General features: G+C 36.0%; 2 protein-coding genes across 9 annotated transcripts; one reads left to right on the top strand and one right to left on the bottom strand.

Moving 5' to 3' along the window:
* Positions 1-6157: 6157 nt before the first annotated feature.
* Positions 6158-20043, bottom strand: LOC141398508 (uncharacterized). 8 transcript variants are annotated; one of them, XM_073975808.1, is made up of 7 exons: positions 19656-19887; positions 19330-19564; positions 19030-19269; positions 18817-18961; positions 7856-8188; positions 7632-7799; positions 6158-7566 (listed from the first exon to the last, which is right to left on the bottom strand). In XM_073975808.1, the coding sequence occupies exons 5-7, from the start codon at positions 8165-8167 to the stop codon at positions 6253-6255; spliced, it is 1794 nt and encodes a 597-aa protein (XP_073831909.1). In that variant the 5' UTR covers positions 8168-8188; positions 18817-18961; positions 19030-19269; positions 19330-19564; positions 19656-19887; the 3' UTR covers positions 6158-6252. The 8 variants fall into 8 exon arrangements, 7 of the variants coding, with proteins under 7 accessions (XP_073831909.1, XP_073831910.1, XP_073831913.1 ...); XM_073975809.1 differs by lacking the exon at positions 18817-18961 and having other exon boundaries at positions 19145-19269; positions 19656-20043; XR_012411639.1 differs by lacking the exons at positions 6158-7566; positions 7632-7799; positions 7856-8188 and adding exons at positions 17700-18055; positions 18113-18176 and having other exon boundaries at positions 19656-20043.
* Positions 20044-23150: 3107 nt separating this feature from the next.
* On the top strand, positions 23151-25933 carry LOC141396651 (uncharacterized). The gene is made up of 3 exons (XM_073972275.1): positions 23151-23829; positions 23906-23998; positions 24361-25933. Exons 1-3 carry the CDS (start codon positions 23302-23304, stop codon positions 25693-25695), a joined length of 1956 nt encoding a protein of 651 aa, XP_073828376.1. The 5' UTR covers positions 23151-23301; the 3' UTR covers positions 25696-25933.
* The last annotated feature ends 1571 nt before the right edge of the window (positions 25934-27504 follow it).

The raw sequence follows: 27504 nt of genomic DNA, 5'->3' as shown, positions 1-27504 counted from the left end.
CTTTTAGCTTTCCTGATTTCACTCTTATACCGATTGAAACTCTCTTTATAGAGATTCCAGTCGGTATCAGACTTTGTTCTGTTAGCTTTATTATATGCTTTCCTACAACTTTTCCTAAGCTTAGCCAGCTCCTTATTCCACCAAACTGGTTGTGTTCTCCTACCAGGATAAGTTAATGGGCAGGACTTCTCATAGCAACACAGGAGGACACGCGTGAGATCTTCAACTTGGCCATCTATTTCCTCCGTTGTACGTGGTTCGGAGAACTCGCACAACCTCGAGGAAACAAGGGAGTTGAAGATTTCCCAGCTTGTTCTCCTTGGATTCCTATGAGGTAGTTGCCTTTTACCTCCAAAATGCACTCGAAAGTGTATCGCCCTGTGATCCGAAAAAGAACACTCATTCGATACTCTCCAGTCCATTATGGAAGTATCCTCCATATTTGTAAGAGTGATGTCTAAGACCTCCTCTCTTACCCTATTATGAAAGGTGGCGGTGTCACCCCTGTTGCATACTCTCAGATTATTAACTAAAATAAAATCGAATGTGGACTCACCCCTCGTATTGGTGTCTCTGCTTCCCCAGTGAAAGTGGTGAGCATTTGCATCACAGCCCATCACCAATCTGCAGCTGCCCGCCGTCTCCTCCACAAGTTTGCGCACCAATTCGCTAGGTGGGTCGGGTGCCTCATACGGCATATAGACTGAGGCCAAGACTAAAGCCCTACCGGTAACCTCATCCAGTCTCACCACAGTCGTATCACCATCACTGTAATTGTAGAGTTGAATAAGATTTAAACTTTTTCTAGCTACAATGCAAGTTCTTACTTTATCTCCATTATTCGCGTGGAATAGTGAAAAGTGCTTATTGTTTAGCCCAGAAACCCTATTTTTATACAAATAGGGTTCCTGGACCAAAGCAATATCCACAGCAGAGTCTGTGAGGGAGAGAAGGAGTTCAGCAGCTGCGGCCTTACAGTGGTGCAGATTAATCTGCAACACCTTGAGACCGTGCTGCTGAACAACCTTACTGTGACCCCGAGAACCTGAACCGAAGTCCACCGGACCCGAAGTACAGCACTCCCCCACAGTCTCTGATGTATTCAGCACTCTCACTGTCTATGGTGAAACGCATCACCATGCCGTCTCTCTCTCTGAAGCGCTTCAAAAGCCTCCAGCCGTCTACCGACAGACCCCTGTTTTGCTTCCGCAGCATCTTAACAACTCCCCCTGCGTCAGAGTTAGGAGGCGGCACCCACGTAGTGGCCACAATCCTCCTGGGAATCTCCTCCACAGGGACAGCAGCTAGTTTACAGCCTTCCCAGAGGTTACCAGAATCCCCTACTAGCTGGACAAGGAAGTCTCTCGACTCCTCGTCCTGGCAGTAGAGAATTCTGATTCCCCTTTGGATGACTGCTCTGCCGAAGCCGATCTTGCTGGCGTCAACCTCATCAGAGGTGATGGCCTCTCTCAACAGGCGTTCCACTGCAATCCAGTGCGAATCGCTGATCCTCCCATCCAGATCAGCCTTGTCAATTATCGCCACCCGGAGATTCTCCGGGGCGATCACGCCTTCCCGGTTAACTGGCAACGGGGTCTTGTCCTTGGAAGTCCGTGGGTATGACATGCCTGGGTCGGCTTTGCTAGCCTTCCCAGGTTGAGCCCCTTCAGACTTCCCCTGACCGGTCGTCCCTTGTGAGAGCGGTCCCATGTGGTTGCTCGGTCGACGATCCACCACCCTCTTAGCTACAGGATGCGGATCCTCAGAAGATCTGACCCTCTTGACGCATTCCTGCGCAGATATCTTCGAGTATCCGCTCTGTTTTGAGGTCGATGGTCCATCATCCGCTACAACCCCATGGCCACTCCCACTGCCAGCACCTCTCCTCACATCTGAAGAATGAGCTCCAGTAGGTATCGATGGCTTTACAGTTGTCTGTTGTCCAGTCAACTGTAAGGTCGTCGCTCCTACTGGATCTACACCCTTCTTTACCCCGGCAGATACAGTGGCAGACACTGGCAAGACGGTCGGCATAGGCGATACCTTTGGCAACTGTCTTGCTGGTGGCTGTAACTGTCCCTGCACCAACTTAGGAACGGAAGGGATCACACCAGTGTTTCCCTTACGCTCCCTCGTCTTCGGGGCCAGTGGAGTCGACCTGTCCAATCCTGCAGCGGTCGTCACAGACGCTCGCAGGGGATTGGAGCAGATTGGCAGCACTGGTTTTGGGTTTTTTCCCATGGAGGTTGCCTTTTTCCCAGCCGCAGAGCTGGAAACTGCAGCCACCACAGGAATCGGGACCTGGTCAATTGGCAGGGAGATCTTTTCAAAGTGAGGGTATTTCTTTTCGAAACGCCTCACAAATCTGATCTTCAGGCCAATTTCCCTAGATTCCGACGGGGTCACCTCGGATGGGTCTTTGCCAATAAATCTACGACAGTAGTAGATGGCTCTCCTGTAATTATACCTGTCCTTCTTCTGCCGAGATTTATTGGCTCCGGTGGAGGGAGACATGGGGGAGGCCTTTGAAGTATCCTCCTCCACAGCATCCTCAACCACGGCGTCTTGCCTGTTTAGGGTTGGTTTGTCGGAACCGACCGACAGTTCAGCCCCTGAAGGAGAGGGAGCCTCGACCGTTAGGTTGGAGCTCTCCAAAGCACGAGAGAGAGTAGCGGTGGATGATTGAGATGGGATAATTGTGATATCCATCTCATCATCCTCCCAACTCTCCCAGTCGGAGACTCTCACTGTCCCTCAGGAGTTCGAGCAATTCCCTGCTCTGCTTATTAATTGCGTCACTGACATTGTCCAAAGTCGGTTCGTTGACGTCCCCGCCCAGGGGTTGGGTGTTCGCACGAGGTGCGGCATTGTCCGGGTTCGAAGCAAGGGTCGGTAATGGAGATGGTTTGGGATTGTTGTTGTGGTTTTGTTTTTTAAAATTCGAATTATCCATAAGAAGTTGACGGTAATGGGGGAACTGAGTACAGCCATGGCATAGCCCTCCACTACCATGACTGGGGCACTGACTACTCGCTGAGGTGCCCAGGTATCAAGCGAGGCTCCGTACGAATACAGTTGGTACCCTAACTGCAAATCTTGGAACACCGATAGGCACGAGGTCGCATAACACCCCGGTGTTAGGGGATCTCTCAATTACTTTGGTAGGAGATCGCTACCAAATATATGTCACTCAATCCGAGGATACACTTTGACTTTCAGTGCACTAAGTTGGTATCTGAGAATGAGTGGATAACCTTTGGTCGATCACAGCCTCCCAGTTCAACACTACAGGAAGTTGAATGAGAGAGCTACGACGTCTAGCCCTCGCATCGCGCCAAGATTGTTATTCTTTTCTTTCGTTTTTTTTTCATAGCGTTCTTATGGGTGAACGCGCGGCACATTTTATCTCACTACCTTTAACGGGAGTTAAAGGCAGCTACGCCAGGTGACACCACGGGGAGGTCAGTGTCCACTTGTGATGAGATAGGGAGCAAGATAAATCCTGGTTAAAGCCGGTCAGGACCGTTCCTTGGTGTCTTTCATCCCTTGCGTCACACCGAAGATGTTGACCAATATAGTCAATTTTCGAAGTTGATCTAGGTTTGGTTTGGATGAATGTAGTGGCAATGTGTGTTGTTTGTATGTTCCGTATAGACTCAAAAACGGCTGAACCGATTTTCTTGAAAATTTCAGGGAATGTGTGGTGAAATATGCTACATATTTTTTGAGGGGGCGGTATACCTCCCCCATACCCTACTTTGTTATAAAACCTACTTTAGCAAGCCCACCTTTTAAATAAGTTGTATATCCAAAACTACCGAACCGATTTTCCTGAAATTTTCTGAGAATGTATAGGGAGGACTTTCACCCTCCGAACCACTCCGCTCCGAACTTCCACCCTCCGAACAACCCTGCTCTGAACTTCCACCATCCGAATCACCCCGCTCCGAACTTCCACCATCCGAACCACTCTGTTCCGAACTTCCACCTTCCGAACCACTCTGTTCCGAACCACCCTGCACAGAAGTTCAACCCTCCGATTCACCCTGCTTCGAACTTCCACCATCCGAACCATCCTGCTCCGAACCACCCTTTTCCGAAACCTTTGCTATATATTTTGTTGAATTTCGGTAGGGCGGGAAACCTCCCCTATGCCCGATTTTTTAAAAACGCTATTTAAGCAAAGCTGAAAAGAAACCACCCTGCTCCGAACTTCCACTCTCCGATTCCCATGGGAACTGTTTCCCATGGGAGCGAAATTTCCCATTCCCATGTTTTCCATATTCTCAACGACGTGGGAACAACAAAACGTGGGAGCTGAAATTTCGAAATTCGAAATTAGTTATACCAGATTATTATAGCATACTTTTGGGGGCTGTAATTTTGTTTTGTAATACAAAATGCCTATTTGCATTGAATTCGCGGTTTTTGAATTAGATTAGCAAAAGCACAACTCACTTAATTCAACAACCGTGCATTGATTTATGGATTTTTCAAGTGAACGGAGTCAACGATGTGTGATGTTGTTCTAATAAGCACATTTTCTTCAGTATGTGCGAATTAGTGTACGCATTTTTTTAATTAGTAGGCAAACATGTATTTGTGTATAAAGTAATAGGAACTTTAACGAGTATATCGCTAGTTTTACTTATACCTAATGATCGCTAGAACACGTATTTTGCATATTTTTAAAAAAAATTCAAAAAGATAAATTCTGATATTTTTCTCGATTATTAAATATTTTTGCGTTATTACATATCATCACCATAAATTTCCGAAGACGTATCTCAAAAAAAAAATAAATAAATAAATAAAATACGTTTTTGATTGAATCTAAAACTAAAACACATGCCCTTGCAAAATTTCAAGCTTCTACGTTCAAAAATAACGATCCTATTCAAGAAAAGGCATTTCGGAAAATGGAATAGCATTGCAATAATTTGGCATATATGTATGTATGTACGTTTGTGTGATCGTTGTCGTGTCGTTGAGGAGACTAACACATTTTCAATAGAATATTAGTCGTCGAAGGATATATTACGAAAATGAATAAAAGTTGTAAAGATTGTATATATTATGGTTATTTTCCAATATATTTTAATAATTATTGCCAAAAATTCTTTTGAAATTGATTTGTTTTCTTGCTGTGCTGCATTAATAGAATCAACCATGACTCTTTTTCTCGTGTTTCAATACATATCGTCTATTCCAGAACTGCAAAAATCTACTAATTATTACTACTTTTTTTGTTTTGTTCGATAACATAAAGGAAAATTTTTTATCGGTTTAAAACATGTTAGATTCTTGCAGGTTTTTGTATCATATAAGAATATGCAAAATCCGAAGTCTACTAATGACATATTTTACAGTACATTTTGTATGCTTTTATTAAGCAAACACATGGCGATTATAAATATTTGCAATAATTGTGTCGTGTAGGTGTCTTAAAATATGAAATTTCATAAAAATATGAAATTTCTTGAAATTTTTTTTCAAACTCCCACAGTGTTTGCTGGGGAGATTTTTCCCACAAAATTCTCCCACAATTCAAGATAGAGAATGTATACTTTTTTCCCATGGGAACAAATTCCCAATTCGAACTTCATTCAGAATGAGGGGAGATGGGAAATGGGAAAAAAACTCCCACAAAATTTTATTCAGATGGCGCAGGCAATATATTAAAAATAGGGGGGAAAACTGGTTCTAATAAGGGGGAAAGCAGGGTTCGTGAATTCACTTTTGATTGTTGATTAGGGGTTCGTGAATTTGTGTTCACTCAATATGGGAATGGGAAAAAATTCCCAACTCCCATGCGTTCAGAATAGGGCTGATTATTTCGACTTATGCCCGTTTAACTGAAAAACTGGACGGCGATTGATAACAAAAAGAGGCAACAATTCCAAATACTGCTTTTTTTGTTGAAAAAATGGCGATGTAAGGGCCTGAAAGACGTAGGCGCAACTAGAAATACGTCTATTTTGTTGATACACAGAAGTTACTCTGAAGACATGAAGAGCGACTTAATGGTATTTTGTGATGAAAGAGTAGATGAAACAGTGGGAAATTATTGTGCATCGTTTTTTGATGAAAAGTGAAAATTTCAAAATTTTGAATTACTAACCTTTTGTTGAACAGATGCGATGTATTAAAAAACCTATTACATTTCAAGCTATTTTATTTAAAAAATAATAAACATAATATACACATTATTACTGTATTAGAAAAATATTTTATTTTTTACAATACTTAGCATTAATTAATTTCCAATTCCATTATATCATTTTTCCGATGAATTTTTACGTGTTGAGACAAGCCGAGTTTATTTTTAAATGTTTTATCACAAAATGGACACATATGATTTCGTCCCTCCTCATGTGTCAACTTATGCTGAAGCATTGTTTTCTTTGTCTTAAATCCTTTGTCACATACATCACATTTAATATCTCGTATATCGGTATGTGTCCGAACATGATTATTTAATTGATCCTTCTTATAGAAACCCTTAGAGCACACGGGACAATGATGTAAATACTGTTTTTGATGTCTTCTTTTGTGAGTTTTGAATGCCTGGCTGTGTCGATACGAGGCTCCACAAATTTCACAGCAATATGGTTTTATACCGGTATGGCAGCGAAGATGAATTTCTAAATCAGCTGGTCTAGAGAATTTCTTCCCACATTCTTTACATTCATAGCGCAGATCATTCATGTGTCTCCTAGCATGGGCCATATAGGCATCTGTCGTTTTGTATTCCTTTTTACACAACGAGCATATCAGAGGTATTGTACCATCATGTTCGGCCATGTGTACCTTCCAATTGAGTGGACTCAAAAATGAACGGTTGCATTCCGTACATTTGAAGGGACCCACATGATCAGTGAGAAACACCAAGTGCTTGTACAAATCAAATCGTTCTTTTGTGGTGCGGAAATTGGTTGTACTATTACGTTTCTCTTTGGTGAAGAATGCATGTATGGTATGCAAATATCGTTTAATGTTATTGATGTTAACTTTAATGCCCATTTCAGAGTCTATCATTTTCTGCATTTGTTGTAAGGCATCGGCACGTTTGTTGGTGCAAACATTTTCAATTAGTTCACAATTCCAAAGGACCGGTAAACGTTTATAGATTCCAAAAATTTGAATAATTTGATCTATCTCTAGAGGTGTTTGATTGGAGTCCAAATTGTAAATAGAACAGTTTTCCATATAGGGTTGTAAAAAATCCATTTGCTCATAGAACCAAGAACGTGTATTTTTCATTTTATTTTCGGCACCAAATTCGTTTGCTTTCTTTAACCGTTCTCTGTAATCGTGCCTTAAACGTGCTATAACTGCTGCCACCTCCTTGCTTGTTACTTGGACATTTATTCTATCTTTGATTTCATCGGCAATTTTTTGCAAACATTTTGGACGTTCTTTTGCTCGCACATCAGGAGGATTATTACTGTTCCATAAGTATGGTTGTTTCTTATAGGCTGCTATGATTGTGGTCACGTTCAATTTAATACTCATAAAGTTACGCACAAAGATTGATGTTTTGCTGTCTTCACCATCTTCCTGACACTATTTTAGAGAAATTTTTAAAGTATTAATATTTGCCTTAAGTAAGATGGTATACGGGAATTTACTTCATCTCCAGATTCTCCCATTTCAAGCATGCACTCTTCATCGCCTTGATTTTCGTCCGTTTCCTTTTCTTCGGATTCTTCCTCTTCTGGCTCTTCTTTGGAGCAATTAAGTGTTTCAAGTTTTTCATCTAGATACTCCTCTGCAATATCAATTACTGATATGGTATCCTGGAATGAAATTGTATTAATTTTGTCTGAAATATACAAACGGAACAAATTCATACCATTTCATCTGGTTCCACTTCGGATAGTAATTCATATTTGATGGTCACTTTTTCCGGTACTCCACCAATATCATCGTTCCCATCGCCATCAAACATGTCATCAATTAAAGCTGAAACTGAGGATTTTTCCAGTTCTGCAATGTTTTGTTGGTAATGCACCAGACAATGCTCAACCAGCATGTCCAAATCCGTATAGCAGTCTTCACATTCTATACATTTAAGAATGTACTGGTCTTTGCAATCCAACGATGGTGACAGGAGTACTTCTCCACATTTAATATATTCCATATTGTCAATCATTGGTTCAATCATTTACGGGAGGACAGAAAATTTCTAGTAAGAGATGTCGAAATGTTAAAAAATTACGTTAAACTAAGTTTGGAAGAAATTTTTGAAGATGTTTGAAGAGTTATTACAACAAAAATCAAAGCGACTGTAGACAAAATCGCCTACGGCAGCAGTTTTTGGATTAAAGTAATTGTCAGGACAGCACCAGGATTTCGTTTTAGTTGCTTGGATTGTAAAAAAAGTAAAAGTGAATATTTATCGTTTATGTTTATTCTTAACTCAAATTCGTTGGAGGAACTCCATTCCTTTACCGACCCACCGCAGAAAATTATGAAAAAATTACCACAGTTAGTGTTTTTTATCCCGATTCCAACCATGTATTGCTTTTGTTGCGGAAATGTATACTTCCCGATATAGGCCTCCAAAGATCCACAACGGCCTAACTGTGGTAATTTTTTCAATTTTCTGCGGTGGTTTGCCAACATTTTATACTAGGGCCTTTGTGGAATTTTGGAGGCCCATATCTCGGGAAGTATACATTTCCGCAACAGAAGCAATACATGGTTGGAATCGGGATAAAAAACACTAACTGTGGTAATTTTATAATTTTCAGAGGTGGGTCGGTAAAGCAAAGATAAGCCTAATTTACCCTTCTCCTTATCCTGGACAATATGAAAAATTTTGTTGTTTTTTATTATAAATAAGCCTCTTTTAAGAACTAAGAACAAATTAAATTTTTGATGCCCACGGAGAATGGTAGATTTTGATTGTTGCCTGTTGTTCTCTGTTGGTTTGGTTTATTTACATTTTATAATTGTTGGTTATTAGGGGACGTACTGTAACATCATCGTAACGCATGGTATGGGGATTTCGGTCTTTTACATAGTGTTGCCATCTGTAAGGATACATCTAAAGGGGTGTTTACACTGTCTTCAATGTCATATGAGCTGTCACTTTTTTATCCATTCGACATCCTTTATGTTTGTCAAAGTCCATACCACTTTTAGTTTTTGCGTTCACACTAGCATACAATTTAATATGACCACAAAATATAAATCACGCAAATAACACAATTTATATTTGCTCTGTTCCAGAACCTGCAAGAAGCTACTATTTTTTACTACGATAACATTTTTTCCTTTATGTTATCGAAACAAATAGTAAAAATTAGTAGATTCTTGCAGTACTGGAACAGACCAATTGTTAAAAACTTTAATCGCACTCACATTTTCGTTTTCTTTACCTATTTCCTTCATTTTTTGGTAAACTTGTTTTCTTCTAACAATTAATTTCTCAACTGCATACGAAAATACATGGCCGAATAGAGCGCTCCCTATAAAAAATTTACATATAAGTTGCCACATCATTTTGATAGATGAAAATTTTCATAGTGATCACACTTGGTATGTTCCAGTACTGCACATTTCTACACATTTTTACTATTTTTTGATAACATAAAGGAAAAATCGGTTATCGGCGTAAAAATGTGTAGAAATGTGTAGTACTGGAACAGACCAACTATAGCTCTGTTCCAAAGACATAAAGTAATAAAGACCTGACAAAATGCATGCAACAAAAAAATGTTTACGAAACTATGTATAGAAACATTACCCTTAACAGGTTGCAGTTAATTCAAAATCGCAACCAAGGAGGAACATTTCATGTAATGGTATGAGAAACGAAATTTATGAATTCAAGGATCTATTCAAGAATAATTCCATGTCAATTGGATCGGTAAATTCGGTTAAATACGTACAAATGTATAAAAGAAAAAAATGTTATATCACCATATCGTAACATAACATTATGTTAAATTCAAAAGCCATTCACTGAAGAATGATAGCAAAAGAAATGTCTTATCTTGTTGTATTTATGTCTTTGTCTGTTCCTTTACGTGCAAGAATCTTCAAGTTCTACCACTATTTACTCGAAAAGCGTTCCTTTACTTCAGACACCATACAATTCATATGAGTGCAGTTTACAACTTATAGCCCGTTTAGACTATACCCTTATACGATGATTAAGGGCATTATCTCGATTTATGTGCTTAATCCACCGAAATCCACCCTGATTTACCATACAAAATTAAATCAACTCAAAACTTGGATTTGTTTTAAATCAAATGTTAAATCGAAATATTTTGATATACAACACTGCTTTTTGCTCCTAAAAATGCAACTATTGCAGTCTGTACGAAAATTGGCAACTATGTTCATGTGTCGTTTATTTACTAGGGTTATGACTTTTTGACCTTTTTTCTCAAAAATGATTTCCTGTAGCGAGAGTGAATGAATGCCTATTAAAACTTTGCTCCAAAATTTTTTTCCTGTTCCTTTTGCCTATTAATGACTAAAATAATTTTTATTCCATTTAAATATTGAAAAAGGTCCCGCGCAAAGCACATCCAATTTATGTTATACATGGAATAAAGCTATATATGATATAAAATGATATATATGTAATAATATGACGATAAAATTGGTGAGAAACTAAAGCTTATGTCATTCTGGTGTTTTTTAAGCTAGATAGAACTTTAAATTATAAAAAGTAACACAAAAAATTAAATTTTGATGAAACTTTTTTTATTTGTTTCAGTATACTCTGACAAATCATCATGAATAGACTCACCGCCTGTTTCTGTATGTCGAAAGAAGAATGTGTGCGAAAGAAACACGTCCAAACTCTTGTGTTTTTTTCAAATTTGTTTTTTGCTTTGAAACAAAAGCAAAGGTAAAATTATTCCGAAAACTAAAGTTCGGGCGTGTTTCATTCGCACACATTCTTCTTTCGACATACAGAAACTGGCTGTCACGCTTGAACAACGCTACGAAATTATCCAAATTTACTTTGAAAATCAGTCGTCGATTCGCGCAACTTATAGACGACTTCGTCATTTGTATGGCGTACATAATCGTCCATCTGAACAAGCGCATTTTTGGCTTAACGGGTTTGTTAATAAGCAAAATTGCCGCATATGGAGTGAGACCAATCCACAAGAGACCCTACAGACTCCATTACATCCAGAAAAATGCACCGTATGGTTCGGTTTTCACGCTGGTGGCATCATCGGACCTTATTTCTTCAAAAATGAGGCCGGAGCTCGCGTTACGGTCAATGGAGATCGTTACCGCACCATGATTAATGATTTTTTGTTTGAAAATATGGATGACATTGATCCGGAGGAGATGTGGTTTCAACAGGATGGCGCTACGTGCCATACGGCGAACGCAACCATCGACTTATTGAAATCAAAATTTGGCGATAAGTTGATTTCGAGAAGTAGACCTCGATTATTTCCTGTGGGGCTACATAAAGTCACTGGTTTATGCTGATAAACCAGCAACAATTTATGCCTTGGAGGCCAGCATTGTTCGTGTTATTTGTGACATACGGCCAGCAGTGCTCGAAAAAGTGGCCAAAAATTGGACGTCCAAAATGCACTTCGTCAAGAACAGCCGCGGTGCCCATATGCCCTAAATCATTTTAAAATGTTAATGTCACGTATTGATCTTTCGAATAAAAAAAAAAATTGATTACAATTTAATTTTTTGTGCTATTTTTTACAATGTCAAGTTCTATCGGCCTTAAAAAAACACCCTTTATGACACAGGGATGTGGGGTTGTAAAAAAGTCATAACCCTATTATTTACATTTTTCAAATAACTGTAAACACAAACACACAAAAACAAACAGAAGCGGAAAAATAGAAAAATATTAAATAAAAATAAAATGGATGTAGCTTTAATTTAATATAAATTCTAAACAACATATTTAATAGCAATTTGTCAGATTATTTTTTGCAGTATTCCATTCCATTTTGAATTTTCAAGCAATTCTTTTTGAAAATTCGCGTATGTATACGTAAACAAGGATCAGCTGACTGGCATCTTATATCATTTTAGACTAGTCTAAACAACTAGGATTTGAAAGTTGAATTTAGAAATCGATTCGATTTAAAATGACTAGTCTAAACGGGCTATAATACTACTTTTGCCGGTTTTACCACTTTCAAAAGTAAAGGAACAGACCATATGTGTACAACATTAGGTGTGTACGATAACTTTCCCAGCAATAATTACTCAGTCAGTTCCAGCAACCTCTCTCAGTGAATTTTACTCTCTCAAGCAAGAAAAATTGCAGAAAGTTATCGAACAGCATTTTGCAAAAACTTGCAAGAAAGTCAGCTGTTTCCGAAAATGTACGAAATTTGTTTTTGTTTCTTTTGATATTTTAAACCAAAGTCCCAATTTACATTAGGCGAGTTTACTTGCGGCAATTGTCAGTTTGTAGGTGAGAGAGGGTGCTGAGAGGCAAAGGGTTACCATATGCCTCACCTCTCTCTCCTACAAAATGACAATTGCCGCAAGTAAACTCGCCCAATGTAAATTGGGACAAACGGAACAAAAACATAAATTTTAAAATTGCACTTTACTTATTTAATGCTTTAATCATATTCACAACGCTTTAGAATCTAAAAAAATGTGCAATCGTGAAATTTTCTTGGTCGAAAATGTTAACATTTCGATTTGTTTACATTGAACATGTGATTAAAAGTCAGCTGATCAGACTTGCAAATTTTTGCGGGACAAATTTTCCCAGCAAAAATTTGCAAGTTCTCAGTCACAAAACTCTCCAAAAATCTCTCCAAACTCGCTCTCTTTTGCTGGATAATTTTGTTATCGAACAGCATTCAGCAAAAATTTGTACGAATTTGTACAAATTATTGGGTTATCGTACACACCTATTCACAGGTAGCAAATTTGACATTTCATATGACATTCACAGATAGTGTAAACACCCCTTAAGAGGTTTTATAAAACATGCGTGATTTAAGTTGTCAATTCCATAATATATATGTCACACTATGTTTACATGTACGAAGTGCACTCGATTTCAACTATCAATTCCATTGCTCAAACGTCAAATGAAATCCAGTCGATTTCAGATGAGTTTTCATTTGACTTATAGGCAAAGGAATTGACAGTTGAAATCGAGTGGATTTCATTTGACGTTTGAGCAATGGAATTGATAGTTGAAATCGAGTGGACTTCGTAAATGTAAACATAGTGTGACATATTTATTACGGAATTGACAACTTAAATCACGCATGTTTTATAAAACCTCTTAAGGGGTGTTTACACTATCTATTAATGTCATAAACATAGTATAATACAGATACCAGAGCAAAATGCATTATTGTTAATAAAATTATATACAAAAGGTAAACAAGCAATTCACAGTAATCCGATGTTTTGACGTTTGGTGTGGTAAATGGCCCGATTATTGTTATCGATGTAACACCTTCTTATTCCGCCATGGGTATAACTCTATGGTATTCAAGCAAGATCTATTTACCAGGTCACGTAAAACGCCTGTTAGATTATACACCTATAACATGTTTAAGTGCATTGTCTTGATTAATTTGACATATATTGTATGAAAATGACAACTTAAATCGACTGGATTTGCTAAATCCAGCATAGTCTAAATGAGCTATAAGTAGCACAACAACAAATTATTTTTCGCCGAAAATTATGTCATAATAGGTGTGTCTTTTTACGTGATAATTTGTAATAATTATTACGAAATGTTACTAAATGCTGGCTTTTTACACAAAAGTTCAGTAAAAGAGAGCGAAGTGAGAGAACAATTTTGACAGTTGTTTGCTGAGAAATTGCTAAAAGTTGCTGAAAGAATTTTTCCCAGCAACATTTAGCAAGTTCGATCAGCTGTTTTTTAATCATCTGCTAATGGTCAGCTGCTCAATGTTTATGTTATTTTTGTGGAAATATACTATAAATATTCAGGATTATTTATTGATTATTTTATTAATATATTCATTATTTTTTATTTATTTTGCCTAAAATTAAAGAACTTTTTCTTTGCTTTGGAGTTATTTTTTCGTTCATGCATTGGCGCCAATGTTTTTGTTTTGGTTATCAACTGTTATCTTGCTAAAGTTTACTAAATGCTGTCTTTTTACTTTTTTCTCTATTTTCGTATCAAAGAGCAAAATCTCACTTACTCTCTGAAAAGAAGTTACTGAATAATTATTACTGAAAAAGTAAAATGACACAACTAATTGGTCTGTTCCTTTACTTTTGAAAATGGTAAAACCGGCAAAAGTAGTAAAAGTTGTAAACTGTTCCCATATGAATTGCATGGTGTCAGAAGTACAGGAACGCTTTTCGAGTAAAAAGTGGTAAAACTTGAGGATTCTTGCACGTAAAGGAACAGAGCTATAGTTTACGTTTTCATACAATTTATTCACAATAACAAAAAATTGACTGTCACTCGCATTCATGGCACAATCATACAGGTACCCGCATAAGCCCAAGAGAGCAAAATTGTTGTCACACAAAAGTTTTTTTCAAAAAGTTCGGGAACGCAAAAATGGAAAAAACGTCAAAAAAGCTGGAACAAATGTCAAAGTCGGCGTAACAGCCAATCAGACGCCGGCATTCATGTTACTATTTTTTACACGCTCAAATTTGTCGAGTAAAAAGTTTTTGAAGAGAGCGTTATTCAGCGCCATTTTTGTTTAAAGAGAAGTGAACATTTTACAACTTTTTTGTGTACGGGAACGGGTTTTCGTGTAAAATGTGTAAAAGTTGTAAAAATTGTAAAAACTTTTTAGTTCTGGAACACAGCTATTGTAAACAAAATAAACAACACAAATTCATTAATTATTAGCTTTATTCCTTTACTTTTTTAATGGTAAGAGTGGTAAAAGAGAAAAGTGTCAAAATTGCTCTCTCATGAACATTTTTACCAGAAAAGTAAAGGAACGGAAAAATAGTAGATCTGACAGCAATGTCAAAAAGAAACATAAAAAAATAAATTTTCGTCTTTTGTTTCATAGTTTTTAATTTAGTTTTGTCAGCATTCGACTTTTTCTTCTGTTTTTCGTCCATTTTCTTCTTCATTGTGAAATAATCGTCAAACAAAACTCGAAAAATCAGTACTGACATTTTTTACCTGCAGAAATTTGTCTGGTAGCCTGTGGTAGAAGAGAAAGCCATTTTCGCTCTCTCTCCTCTCTCACTCTCTTAAAAATTGCTTCCAGTTTTGTCACTTTTCGAGGTTAAGGAACGCTTTGCAGCATGGTAGAATAAGAAAAGGTAGCAGCAATACCCAGCTGACTGAACTGGGCTGTAGTGTTAGTGTCAAATTCCATACGACATTTTATATATTTATTTCTATGTTCGATGTATAATAGGGATATATATTTTTTGAAGAAAAAAATTATTCATCTGAAATAAAAACAATTTCCCATAAAGACTCCTTCATATCAATGACATGTAACCTCCTCCAGGTCCGAACGACATGTCGCACACTAAAACACCGCTTATAGAGGCGGTACAATAGTTGTTAATATGTGTGGTATTTTATTAAACTTGAAAATAATAAAGCCCTAATAAACATGTGCTTTTTGTTTTCAAAAACAAAAGATTGAAAAAGCTTCTCTTTTTCAATGAATTACGAGCGATCCCAAACATTTTGGCAAGAATTCTACTTCCTGCGTGATATTGTGTATTTAGTGGAATGATACGGAAACATTCAAACTGAAAATCTAACCAGTTTTCATTCATGTTTTTCAAAATATTCAATCAAATGTGAAAAATTATTAGTTTTTTAAATTCCAATAATTTATAGACATTTCCTTATTTTGTTTACATTTATATTTGACATTCGGTTTACATTCGGCGTCGTTTCGTGATTTCGAAGCCGTTTCGTGATTTCGCGCGGAATCAAGCTAAATTTATCATGATTTCGCATACAAAAATGAAATCATCTCATTTCGTGATTTCAGCGAAATCAACATCGAAATCACAGTACACATGATATACAACCCTGGTTTTGCCTAAAAAAGTACCAAAAGTTGCAACACTTTTCACGTATCATAATAAATAAGGTAGATGGTCAATTGCTGCAACAAAAAATGTTAGTATAAAAATTTGTAAACAATGTGACAAAATTATTAAATTACTTTGTTACAATCATGGCAGAACTACCAGGTAGTGGTATCACACCAGCTGATCGAATATGAAAAGTCAAATCCCTTTATAAAAAAATTATTTTTGTTGTAATTTCCCCAACAACATAACATAACATATTCAAAATTTTACGATGCCACTACCTGGGTAATTGTTCCATGGTTAGTCCCAATTTACATTAGGCGAGTTTACTTGCGGCAATTGTCAGTTTGTGGGTGAGAGAGGGTGTTGAGAAGCAAAGGGTTACCATATACCTCACCTCTCTCTCCATCAAACTGACAATTACCGCAAGTAAACTCGCCTAATGTAAATTGGGACTTACAATGCTATTTTTTATTGTGTTCCCGTACTTTTTTAATGGCAATGTTAGAAAAAAGAGCGAATTGTCAAAAATTGCTTCCTCATACAAATTTCTTAAAAAATTCGGGAACGGAAAAATGACGGAAATTGCAGAAACTCCTGCATAAATGTCAAAATCAACGTATCAGCTATCATATTAGATGCCAACGAAAATACTTGCTGCTAGTTTCTACTAGTCCAAAATTGTATGGCAGAAAACAGGAGAAGAAGGTGTTATTCGGCGCTATTTTTGTTTCAAGAGAAGTGCAAGTCTTGCTACATTTCGGAAAACTACTGCATAAGAACAAGAATAATGTATTTGGAAACATAATGAACACGAATAATCCCATTTATTGGTTCTGAGCACAACTTTTATGTATCAAAATTTATTATTATGATATATCAACGATAAAATCATTTTTTTATTTTTCATTTGTTAGAATTAATACAATATATAGATAATTTCCAAATAAAGTTGTAAAGTTCTATATTTTTATATTTTTGATGATTAATTCAATTTACAACAACTTGTGAAAATTCATGTTCGATCAGCTGCGCATATGCATCTACCTTGATCATTGTGATATGTTTGAAATCAACAAAAAATGAGTGTGAACACCGGGGTGTATTTCAGGATTTCGGGAAATCCAGTGGATTTTGGAGCGCTAGTGTAAACTTGGCATAACGTTCCAAACAAAAACAAATCCCTTTGTGGTTGTTGTTCGAGTTGTATTTATGTGTGTTCGTTTACTCAAAATTTGTACAAATTGTTACTGGATGTCGTTCGTTTACTCTACAGTACAATGCAAAATACCTTAGCCGATTGCAAGAAGTTACTGAACTTGTACAAATTTGTACGAATTGTTGAGTAAACGAACACACCTTTTGTTGTAGTATTAACTTTACCTTGTATTTGTTCTACCATGGCTTTGCAGGTTAAAAATGGTAACAAATGGTAAAAATGGTAACCTCAGGTAAATAAAGGAACACAGCTATTATAATTTGTACCCCCTCTCAAATGAACGTGCAGATTTCTCTGCCAATTATAATCGATTATAAGCACAAAGCTATCAATAGCTTTGTTCCTTTACTTTTTTAATGGTAAGGGTTGTAAATGAGAAAAGTGTCAAAATTGCTCTCTCATGAACATTTTTACCAGAAAAGTAAAGGAACAAAAAATGGTAAGTCTGGCAGCAATGTCGAAAAGAAACATAAAAAAATCAATTATCGTCTTTTATTTCACAGTTTTTAATTTAGTTTTATCAGCGTTCGACTTTTTCTTCTGTTTTGCGTCCATTTTCTTTTTCATTGTGAAATAATCGTCAAACAAAAGTCGAAAAATCAGTTCTGCAATTTTTTACCTGCAGAAATTTTGCTGGTAGCCTGTGGTAGAAGAAAAAGCCATCTCCGCTCTCTCTCCATTCTCACTCTTAAAAATTGCTTCCAGTTTTGCCACTTTTCGGGGTTAAGGAACGCTTTGCATGTTAAAAATGGTAACAAATGGTAAAAATGGTAACCTCAGGTAAGTAAAGGAACACAGCTAATAACTGATGCATACTCGTCAATTTATAACCAACTGTGAAAGGAATGGAAAGATAATTACAAAACCACTTCAGCAACAAAAGGAACATACTTCACACAATTTTCACACAATACTTCTCCGATTTCATATTGGTTTGCTGGCTCCAAAATGTTACCTGGAGATATAAAGCTATGTAAATCGTTTACCTACTGGCCATACTTATGTAAAAACCTACTTATACTATGTTTACATTTACGAAATCCACTCGATTTCAACTGTCAATTCCATTGCTCAAACGTCAAATGAAATGCTATCGATTTCAAATGAGTTTTCATTTGACGTATTCGCAAAGGAATTGACAAATGAAATCGAGTGGATTTCGTAAATGTAAACATAGTATTACATCGGATAAATGTAGAATCATCAAATTTATGTGAGCTGTGCAAAACGCCTGAAAACCATCTCATTTTTACGCAATCGAGAGAAATAACTTCAATTTCTTTAAAAACTACAAAGACTTATACTATGTTTACGTTTATGAAATCCACTCGATTTCAATTGTCAATTCCATTGCTCAAACGTCAAATGAAATCCAATCGATTTCAGATGAGTTATCATTTGACGTATACACAAAGGAATTGACAGATGAAATCGAGTGGATTTCGTAAATGTAAACATAAAAAGTTTCTCAACGGAAAACTTCATAGAACTGTGCAAATTTTTACATGTAACGATTTACATGTAAACAAACACTAAACAACTACATACATATGTACAACTGTCACTGTTCAACCAGTGATTACTCAGTAACCAACCTTCAATGAATTAAATAACCAGTATTGGCCTATGCATACTTTGGGTATCAATATTATAACCATTGGGGTATCAACATTAACGCTTCAAAATCGGTAGCGGTTTGCATTCGTAATGCATCAGGAAAAGGTCCAAGAAACGTTGTTCCTGAAAGTAAGCAGCTGAGATTATCTCTGGACGGGGTAGAAATCCCCTTCAAAACATCCATAAAATACCTTGGCGTAAATTTCAATAACCTCATGAAATTCAACAGTCATGCCCGTTCCATCATACAAAAAGTAAATGGAATATTAGGGAGATTTTCAAATATACTCAACAGTAGATACTTACCCCAAAACACCAAACTTCTGTTTTATAAAGTTGCTGTCAGATCCGTACTTTCGTATTCATTTCCAATCTGGTTTTCTATTTCCCCGATAGTTGCCAACGAATTGGAAGTTTTGGAAAGAAAGGTCCTGAGAAAATGTATCAACAAACATTATGAAACTCAAAATAAGAAGTTTTCAAATACTTACATTTACAACTCTTCCAAAGTTGTTCCATTTTGTAAGTATGCTCAGCAACAACACACGAAGTTTGTGGAAAAACTGGCCATCCATGAAAATCCCCTTATAAGCGCAATACACGATCTGGAAAAATACACTTCTTGGTCTGAATCGTCTTATCTTTCGCCGGTAGGAATCCTCAACGAGCCTCCTGACGATGATACGGGCGCCTACACACTGCCACACTTTTACACAAAAGCAGTACCTGGATCCCATAGGGGATAATTATTATTACTAATATTCTTATAGTCTTTAAAATTTTGTTATCCTTCGTCTTTAACACAACTTATACTTACTTTATAGTATATGTATTAGCTCGTCATCTGAGCATTCGTTTTTATTACTTAAATCCATCTGTGATACCGTAAATTCCTCTGAACTTACATTTATTATGTATTTAAGCACTGTTGTTATATTTTTTTACAGTCTCGATATTGTTATCTAGTTTTAGTTGTTTTGTTTTTATTTTGTTTTGTTTATATTTATTATTCTGCAGACATCTTAGCTCTGCCCGTCACAGCTGAGGTCGGGAGCAAACCTTGTTCTTCTTTATCATTCTTTGTTCCATTTTGTGTTAATATTTCACAGTTCGCATGTAGCATATTTATTTTTTTCATAGTGCGTTAGAATAAGACAACAACAGTTCTAACAACCCTATTCATGTTAATATTTCAATTTGTATCTCTGTACCATCGAAAAGAAGAAGACTCAAATAAAAATTACTTACTTACTTACTTTGGGTATCAGGCCAACCTCTATGACGTGAAGAAGGAAGGAAATCCAAAAAAAAATAAATATATATATATATATATATAAATGACTAAAGACCTCCACTCAACTATCAGTCACGCTGTCGGGCCGGTATACCCATTTTGTATGTGTGTGCATGACAAGTGTGTAGCAAAGCCTTCACTCAATTCTCGAAATCTGGAAATTTTCCTCCAAAAATGAACACCAAAACACCTGTGCCTAGATTCTTGTTCTATGAAAAATTGAAATGAAGAATATTTCCTTTTTTAATTTGAAAGTTTTCTCCTTTATAGCAGTTTTCACTTCGTAGAAACAGAATTTAGCCCCTGTTTTGAATGCAGCTGTAAAACGCGTTTTGTTATTTAACTCTACAAGATCTATTTACCAGGTCACGTAAAACGCCTTTTAGACTATACACCTATGACATGTTTAAGTGCATTATCTCGATTTATTTGACATATATTGTATGAAAAGGACAACTTAAATCGACTGGATTTGCTAAATCCAGCATAGTCTAAATGAGCTATAAGTAGCACAACAACAAATTATTTTTGGCCGAAAATTATTTAAGCTCTGTTCCAGAACTAAAAAGTTTTTACAATTTTTACCACTTTTACACATTTTGGGTTCCCGTACACAAAACTTATATGAAAATCGTTTACGACTTTTACCACTTTATAAAATACGGGAACAGGCCATTAATATGTCAATATATTTGCTTACGTTTTCATACAATTTATTCACAATAAGTCCCAATTTACATTAGGCGAGTTTACTTGCGGCAATTGTCAGTTTGTGGGTGAGAGAGGGTGTTGAGAGGCAAAGGGTTACCATATACCTCACCTCTCTCTCCATCAAACTGACAATTGCCGCAAGTAAACTCGCCTAATGTAAATTGGGACTTACAAAAAAAATTGACTGTCACTCGCGTTCATGGCACAATCACACAGGTACCCGCATTCTCTTATGTTACACGCTAAAACTTTCATGCGAAACTTTCCCATTATTTTGGCGTTCATAGATCGAGTTCCATGCAAAAGTAATTTTATGAAATTACTGTAATGGGGAACTCGACCTAAGAACGCCAAAATAATGGGAAAGTTTCGTATGAAAGTTTCAGCGTGTAACATAAGACTATTATGTTTACATTTACGAAATCCACTCGATTTCATCTGCCAATTCCTTTGTGTATACGTCAAATGAAAACTCATCCGAAATCGATTGGATTTCATTTGACGTTTGAGCAATGGAATTGACAGTTGACATCGAGTGGATTTCGTAAATGTAAACTAAGCATAAGAGATTAGCCCAGCTGATGTACTGCAAGTTGTCAAAAAAGTTGTTGTAATCATGGTATAAGTAAAGAGGTAGATCATGGTTTAATAATAAAGGTTAGCTAAAGCTTCCTGTCAATTTAATTTTTTTTCTTTCGACTGTTCCTAAAACGTCAAAACAATATACACAGTCTTTGTATGTGTGTGTGATGTTTGAATAATATGCCAACAATTTTAAAACCAATCGAATTCAATGATTTTCAAAATTGTTTTTAGAACATTTGTATGGAAGAAATTCTTCAGCTTATAATTGAAACAAACATTTTATCATATCCACAACTCGATTATGTGGAGAAACCTTGGCCCTTCATTCATTTTTCGCATTTTTTATAAAATGCTCAAAATTGGTACTTTGTAAACAAACCCACTTGTTGCCTTTTTGTTTACTAATTTTGAAGTTTTATGAATTCAGGAAAAACAAGGGATCTATAGATTTTTTTCATTTAAATCTACCTCTTTACTTATACCATGAGGTAGATTTAAATGAAAAAAATCTATAGAACCCTTGTTTTTCTTGAATTCCTAAAACTTCAAAATAAAAGCAACAAGTGGGTTTGTTTACAATGCAGTTTTTGAGCATTTTATAAAAAAGCGAAAAATGAACGAAGTGTTAAGTTTTCTCCACATAATCGAGTTGTTAATATGATAAAATGATTGTTTCAATGCAAATCTGACAAATTTATTCCATACAAATGGTCTAAAAACAATTTTAAAAATCATTGAATTCGATTGTTTTTAAAAATGGTAGGCATATTTTTCAAACACCACACACACATACACAGTTTGTGTCTATTGTTTTGAAGTTTTAGGAATACTGAAATAAAAAAATTTAATTGGCATAAAGCTTTGGCTAACCTTTCTTATTAAACCATGGTTGTAATTGAAACACACAAAATTAAAAAACAAAAATTTAAAAGAAAAATTGTGAATTTTTGATGGATTTTTGTAATAATGCGTTTATTAATACCTGCCTAACAAAATTGTGTGAATTGCTTTATTTTTGGAAAATATTTTTGACATTTCACAGTACTGAACTGGTTTTTGTTGTAGTTGTTGGCTGATGCATCTACTTGGTAATTGTGCCATGCTCGCGTTTTACGCCACCTTATAAAAGCTCTGTTCCTTTACGTGCAAGAATCTTTAAGTTTTACCGCTTTTTACTCGAAAAGCGTTCCTTTACTTCAGACACTCTACAATTCATATAGGAGCAGTTTACAACTTTTACTACTCTTGCCGGTTTTACCATTTTCAGAAGTAAAGGAACAGACCATGGCACAATTACCGAGGTAGTGGCATCGTAAAATGTTGAATATGTTATGTCAAAACTTCCTTTATGTTGTTGGGGAAAATACAACAAAAATAATTTTTTTATAAAGGGATTTGACTTTTCATATTCGATCAGCTGGTGTGATACCACTACCTGGTAGTTCTGCCATGGAACAGACCAAAATTTATCATGGTATTCAAGAATGGTATCGTCGGACATAAGTCTTGTGCCAGACTATGAAAATTTTCATGAAAATGTTTTGAGCTTATGGGTAAGAAGGGAGAAAGGGAGCCCCTTCACCTCCGCTCTCTCCTAAAAGCTAAAACATTTTCATGTGTTATTTTCAGTGTCTGGCACAAGAGTAACAAATGTGCCAGACAGTGGGAAATAAGGTGGCAACATTGGATATGTTCCCAATTATTTAATTATTGAATACGTACAGTGCACAGAAAGTACAAACAATCCAAACATCTGTTGCGAAGACAAATATAAACAATAACAGATTGCTTGAATTTCCCTCGTCAAGACCATTATTTTGCCTTGGAAGATTCTCATGTGCCAAGTGAAGGAATAAATAAATAATTATCAATAATGGACGATTACATAGAATATATACTTTGTGGCGAAATTTTGGTAGCATCTTCCGTAAACACCAAAGATCAATATTTTCTAAAATGTAACGAATGCAATGATTATTATCCATCACTGGACGAGTTTATTATTCATCATCAGACGGATCATAACGAAGAGATATACAACACAAATTCACTTGAACCGCCTGATCTTATAGTGGACGAAAGAGAAGAAGAATATTTGGAGGAAATCTATTCTATAAAGTCAGAGCAATTAGATCGTGAGGATGAAATTTATTCTCAAAGTTCACAAATTAATGCAACACAATCTCAATCCTTGACGGAAATTGATGGTCACAAAAGTCCACAATGCAACAGGAATATGCCCCCTACAACAACGGAAACAACGGATAATTCTCAAAGTGATAGTCATATTAACTTAGTACAATCCGTCGACTTGGGTGATCGTAGTATAAAAAACGAAATAGAGGATGATGAAGGTTTTAAGGGATTTGAAAGCGAAGACATAGAAGTAGATGAAGAGACGGTATGTTACGCAGGTTCTCTAAGGTATAAATGCAATTTGTATACACTTGTTTTGAAATTACATTTGTATTTTGCAGGATCCCCTTGATCAGCCACTATGCGAGAGAACAGAAGATCTTTACAATGAAAATGAAGGCGACACTGATGGGTGCTCAGAAACAGGGGATGAGGTAATAAATTATTTAATTAATCCTGAAAGGCATTTCTTGCTAATATCATGCCACTTCCTGGCCAAAGCTAATTAGGACTGTCGAAAAAAAACTTTTGAACCGCGATCTCTGTCTTTTCTGTTGCTTCAGTTTTGAAACTATAATCTGTTGATCTACTACTGCAGATACATATCTTCACTCATCATCATGATAGTATTGAATACATACATACATACCTTCAAGTTAGAATGCTGTCATGGCAATGACAGTAGTAAGCCTACTTAAGAATCATAAAACAGGCCTTAGCTTCAGAATTGATATCATTACTTCGTAGCTTCTATGCGAATCATTTTTTTAAATTTTCCTTCTTTTTATCATTTCAGTGGGAGGCAGAAGATAATAAGACCAAAATGTTTGTTCGACAATTTCTCAAATCAGAAACCAATTTCAAAACATTTATCGACGCATACCAACGGCAACCACATCTATGGAATTGGAAACAATACCCTTCTATATGCAAATCCAGTAAAGAACGTGAAATATATTGGTCGAAAATCGCCAACGAAATCAAAAATAATTTAAATATTGATATTACCTTTAAATATGTATCAGCCGTCATAAGACGCATCCGAAATGAATATGCTATTAAGCTAAATCGTCTTAAATCGAATGAACAACGTGGCGGAACACTAAAAAGTAGAAATATGCCTGATTGGTATTTTGAAAAATTGCAATTTTTAGAACCATTTCTGAACAACTATTCGATTGTAGAAATTGGCTTACAGCGACAATCACTAGAGTCAGAACAAATTGTACAAATTCTGGAAATATATAAGCGGTTTCCTCATTTATGGAATACAAATTTGGTTGAAAATGTTTGCACAAATAAGCGCAGCGAGGCTCTTGCTGAAATGATAAGGGCCATAAAAATGGAAATGTCGTTGCAGGTGGATGAAAATGCTCTAAAGAAATATTTATATTGTGTCCATGGCCACTTTACTACAGAAAAGGCTAAAATCCAAAATGATAAGAACGCATCACCGAAAGATATATCGATATATTACAAGCATATGCTGTTTCTGGATGAACATGTTGGTCACTTCTATTGCTCAGAGTGCAATAAAAAACATAAAAGCCCTTTACAATTAAAAGTCCACGAATCTCTGGCGCATGGCTTGGAACCTTTGATATGCCCTCTCTGTAACAAATCATATACCAATGTTCAGGCTTATACATTTCATGCTCGACGACATATGAATGATACAAGTGAAATATGTAAAATATGCGGTAAATCATTTATAAAGGTTGTTGATCTGAAGGCTCACATGCGTGGACACAATGGCATTAAACCATATTTCTGTGAAATATGCGGTTCCTCATTTACAATGCCATCATCATTGACTGAACATAAAAAACGCCATGATGCAGAAAATAAAGAACATTGCACCATTTGTCCGAAAGTGTTCTTTAGCAAAAGAAGACTGAATATGCATTTGCTAACACATACAAATGAGAGAAATTTCGTTTGTAATATTTGTGGAAAAGCCTTTAAAACAAAGAAAACTATGCGAGCCCATGAAACGATTCATGAAGATAGTCGAAATTATCCATGCTCGATTTGTGGTAAAATGTTTAAAAATCGTATTGGTGTTACGCAGCATTTGAGGACACATCGAAATCATGCAGAAACATCATCTAATCCATTTATAGATAGTTGAAACTATTCCAAATACCTAGAAAATGGACAATTTATATTTCGGAAAGTGCTTAGATAAGTGGAATTAGCATTAGGAATGTTTAATTATAAGATGTGTGTGTAAATATGTATGCATGAGTGTAAATTATAATAAATTATAAATATATGTAATATAAGAAAGAAACATTCATTTTCGGGCGACAACAAATTATCTGTCGCCGTGAATATTTACAAGTGAATAAAAACGACAAATTGAAACATAAGTAACATTTTCATTTATTTTAAATGAATTTGTTTAATATTAACCCCCAGTTTTTGTAAAAATTTGTATTCTTCTCACACGAATTGTCAAATTTTGTAGATCGATTTACTCGCTTTAGCGCAAATGTAGAGCGCTGATTTTTAAATGAGGAATCCTTAATGATATATGGAACGGGTATACGAAAAATTAGATGTGTATGTCATCTGGGGGCTGAGCTATGAATGCCTAAATTATTACGAATATAGACGAACGAACAAAAATAAGTTACAAAAACAGGGGGTAAGTGTGTCTGCGTACTCGATAATTTGTAATAATTATTACATATTATTACTGAATGTTGTTTTTTTACACAAATGTTCAGTAAAGAGAATGAATTGAGAAACTTGTTTTGAACTTTTTATTACTGAGAACTTATAATTTTTACTGAAGGAATTTTGTTCAGTAAAATTTTGTAGCTTTAGGCAGTTGTCAAAAGTTTAAAATATTTTAATATCATAATCGTAAATATTAAACAAATTGAAAATTGTTACTGAATGTTGTCTTTTTACTTTTTTAATTTTTTCCTTTGAAAGAGTATAAAATGCTTTACTCTCTAAAAAGATGTTACTGAGCAGAGAAGTGCGCAAGTAGCTGATTTTGACACTCATAAGCCACATGCTGAAAAACAAGCGTATGTGCGGCTTGCTACTCTAAAAAATAAATGCAAGTGTTGCTTGCCATTCTCAAAATATGTACGAGTGTGGCTAGCCACTCAAAAAATAAGTTGTTTAAAAATGGATATTTTTTGACACTTGCGTATTCTTTGCCAAGTAGTATTAAATACGCAATAACAATTTCTGTCTTACTTTTTTGCTCATTGCACATCAAGTATTGTTTTCAACCCTTGTAATTCAACCGATTGTCTCGTGCTCTCCGAGAGAATGAGAGCTAAGATCACCGATTTTCAAACGTTAAAAGAACATGCAAAAACACACATAACATTCCAAGCAAATAAAGAAAAGCATACACAAACGAAACAACAACAAATAAAATTACAATTGTTTATTTTTTGTAGTGTTGTGTGTGTGCTTCCACTTGATAAGTCACTTGGCAAACTATCTACGATTGCGAGTTTTGTAACAGTGCAAAATATGATGAATACTTGTTTTACTTATTACGCACAAGCAACGGTCTTGATGCGTCGCAAGTATTTTTGGTGGTGGTGGAAAAAATACCGAGTGCGAGAAAACACATGCGTTAAAATAGTAAAAGACCCAAAAAACTTGTGCGTGCTCAATTGGCTTACGGGGGCAAGTAACTCATTGATGATCTCTGTTACTGAGTAATATTTACTGAGAAAGTACAAGGACAAACCTATTGTATAAGTTTTTTGGTGCTTGAGTACTCACAATAGTCGTGGAGTCAGACTTTTTGGCGAAACTAAGGCCACTTTTGATGAGCTGTGGAAGAATGTTGCGGAGCAATTAAATATTTTGCTCCACCAACATGTACACCAATGTAGATGTACGTCCTACTCAAGGCCTATAGAAGGTCGGCCATTCAGAGTTCTGTTAACAACTTTTGACAACC

The sequence above is a fragment of the Musca autumnalis genome, unplaced genomic scaffold (genome assembly GCF_047663935.1).
Source record: "Musca autumnalis isolate F117 unplaced genomic scaffold, ASM4766393v1 scaffold_3, whole genome shotgun sequence".
Classification (NCBI taxonomy): domain Eukaryota; kingdom Metazoa; phylum Arthropoda; class Insecta; order Diptera; family Muscidae; genus Musca; species Musca autumnalis.
This window is presented reverse-complemented; position numbering and strand designations above follow the sequence as displayed.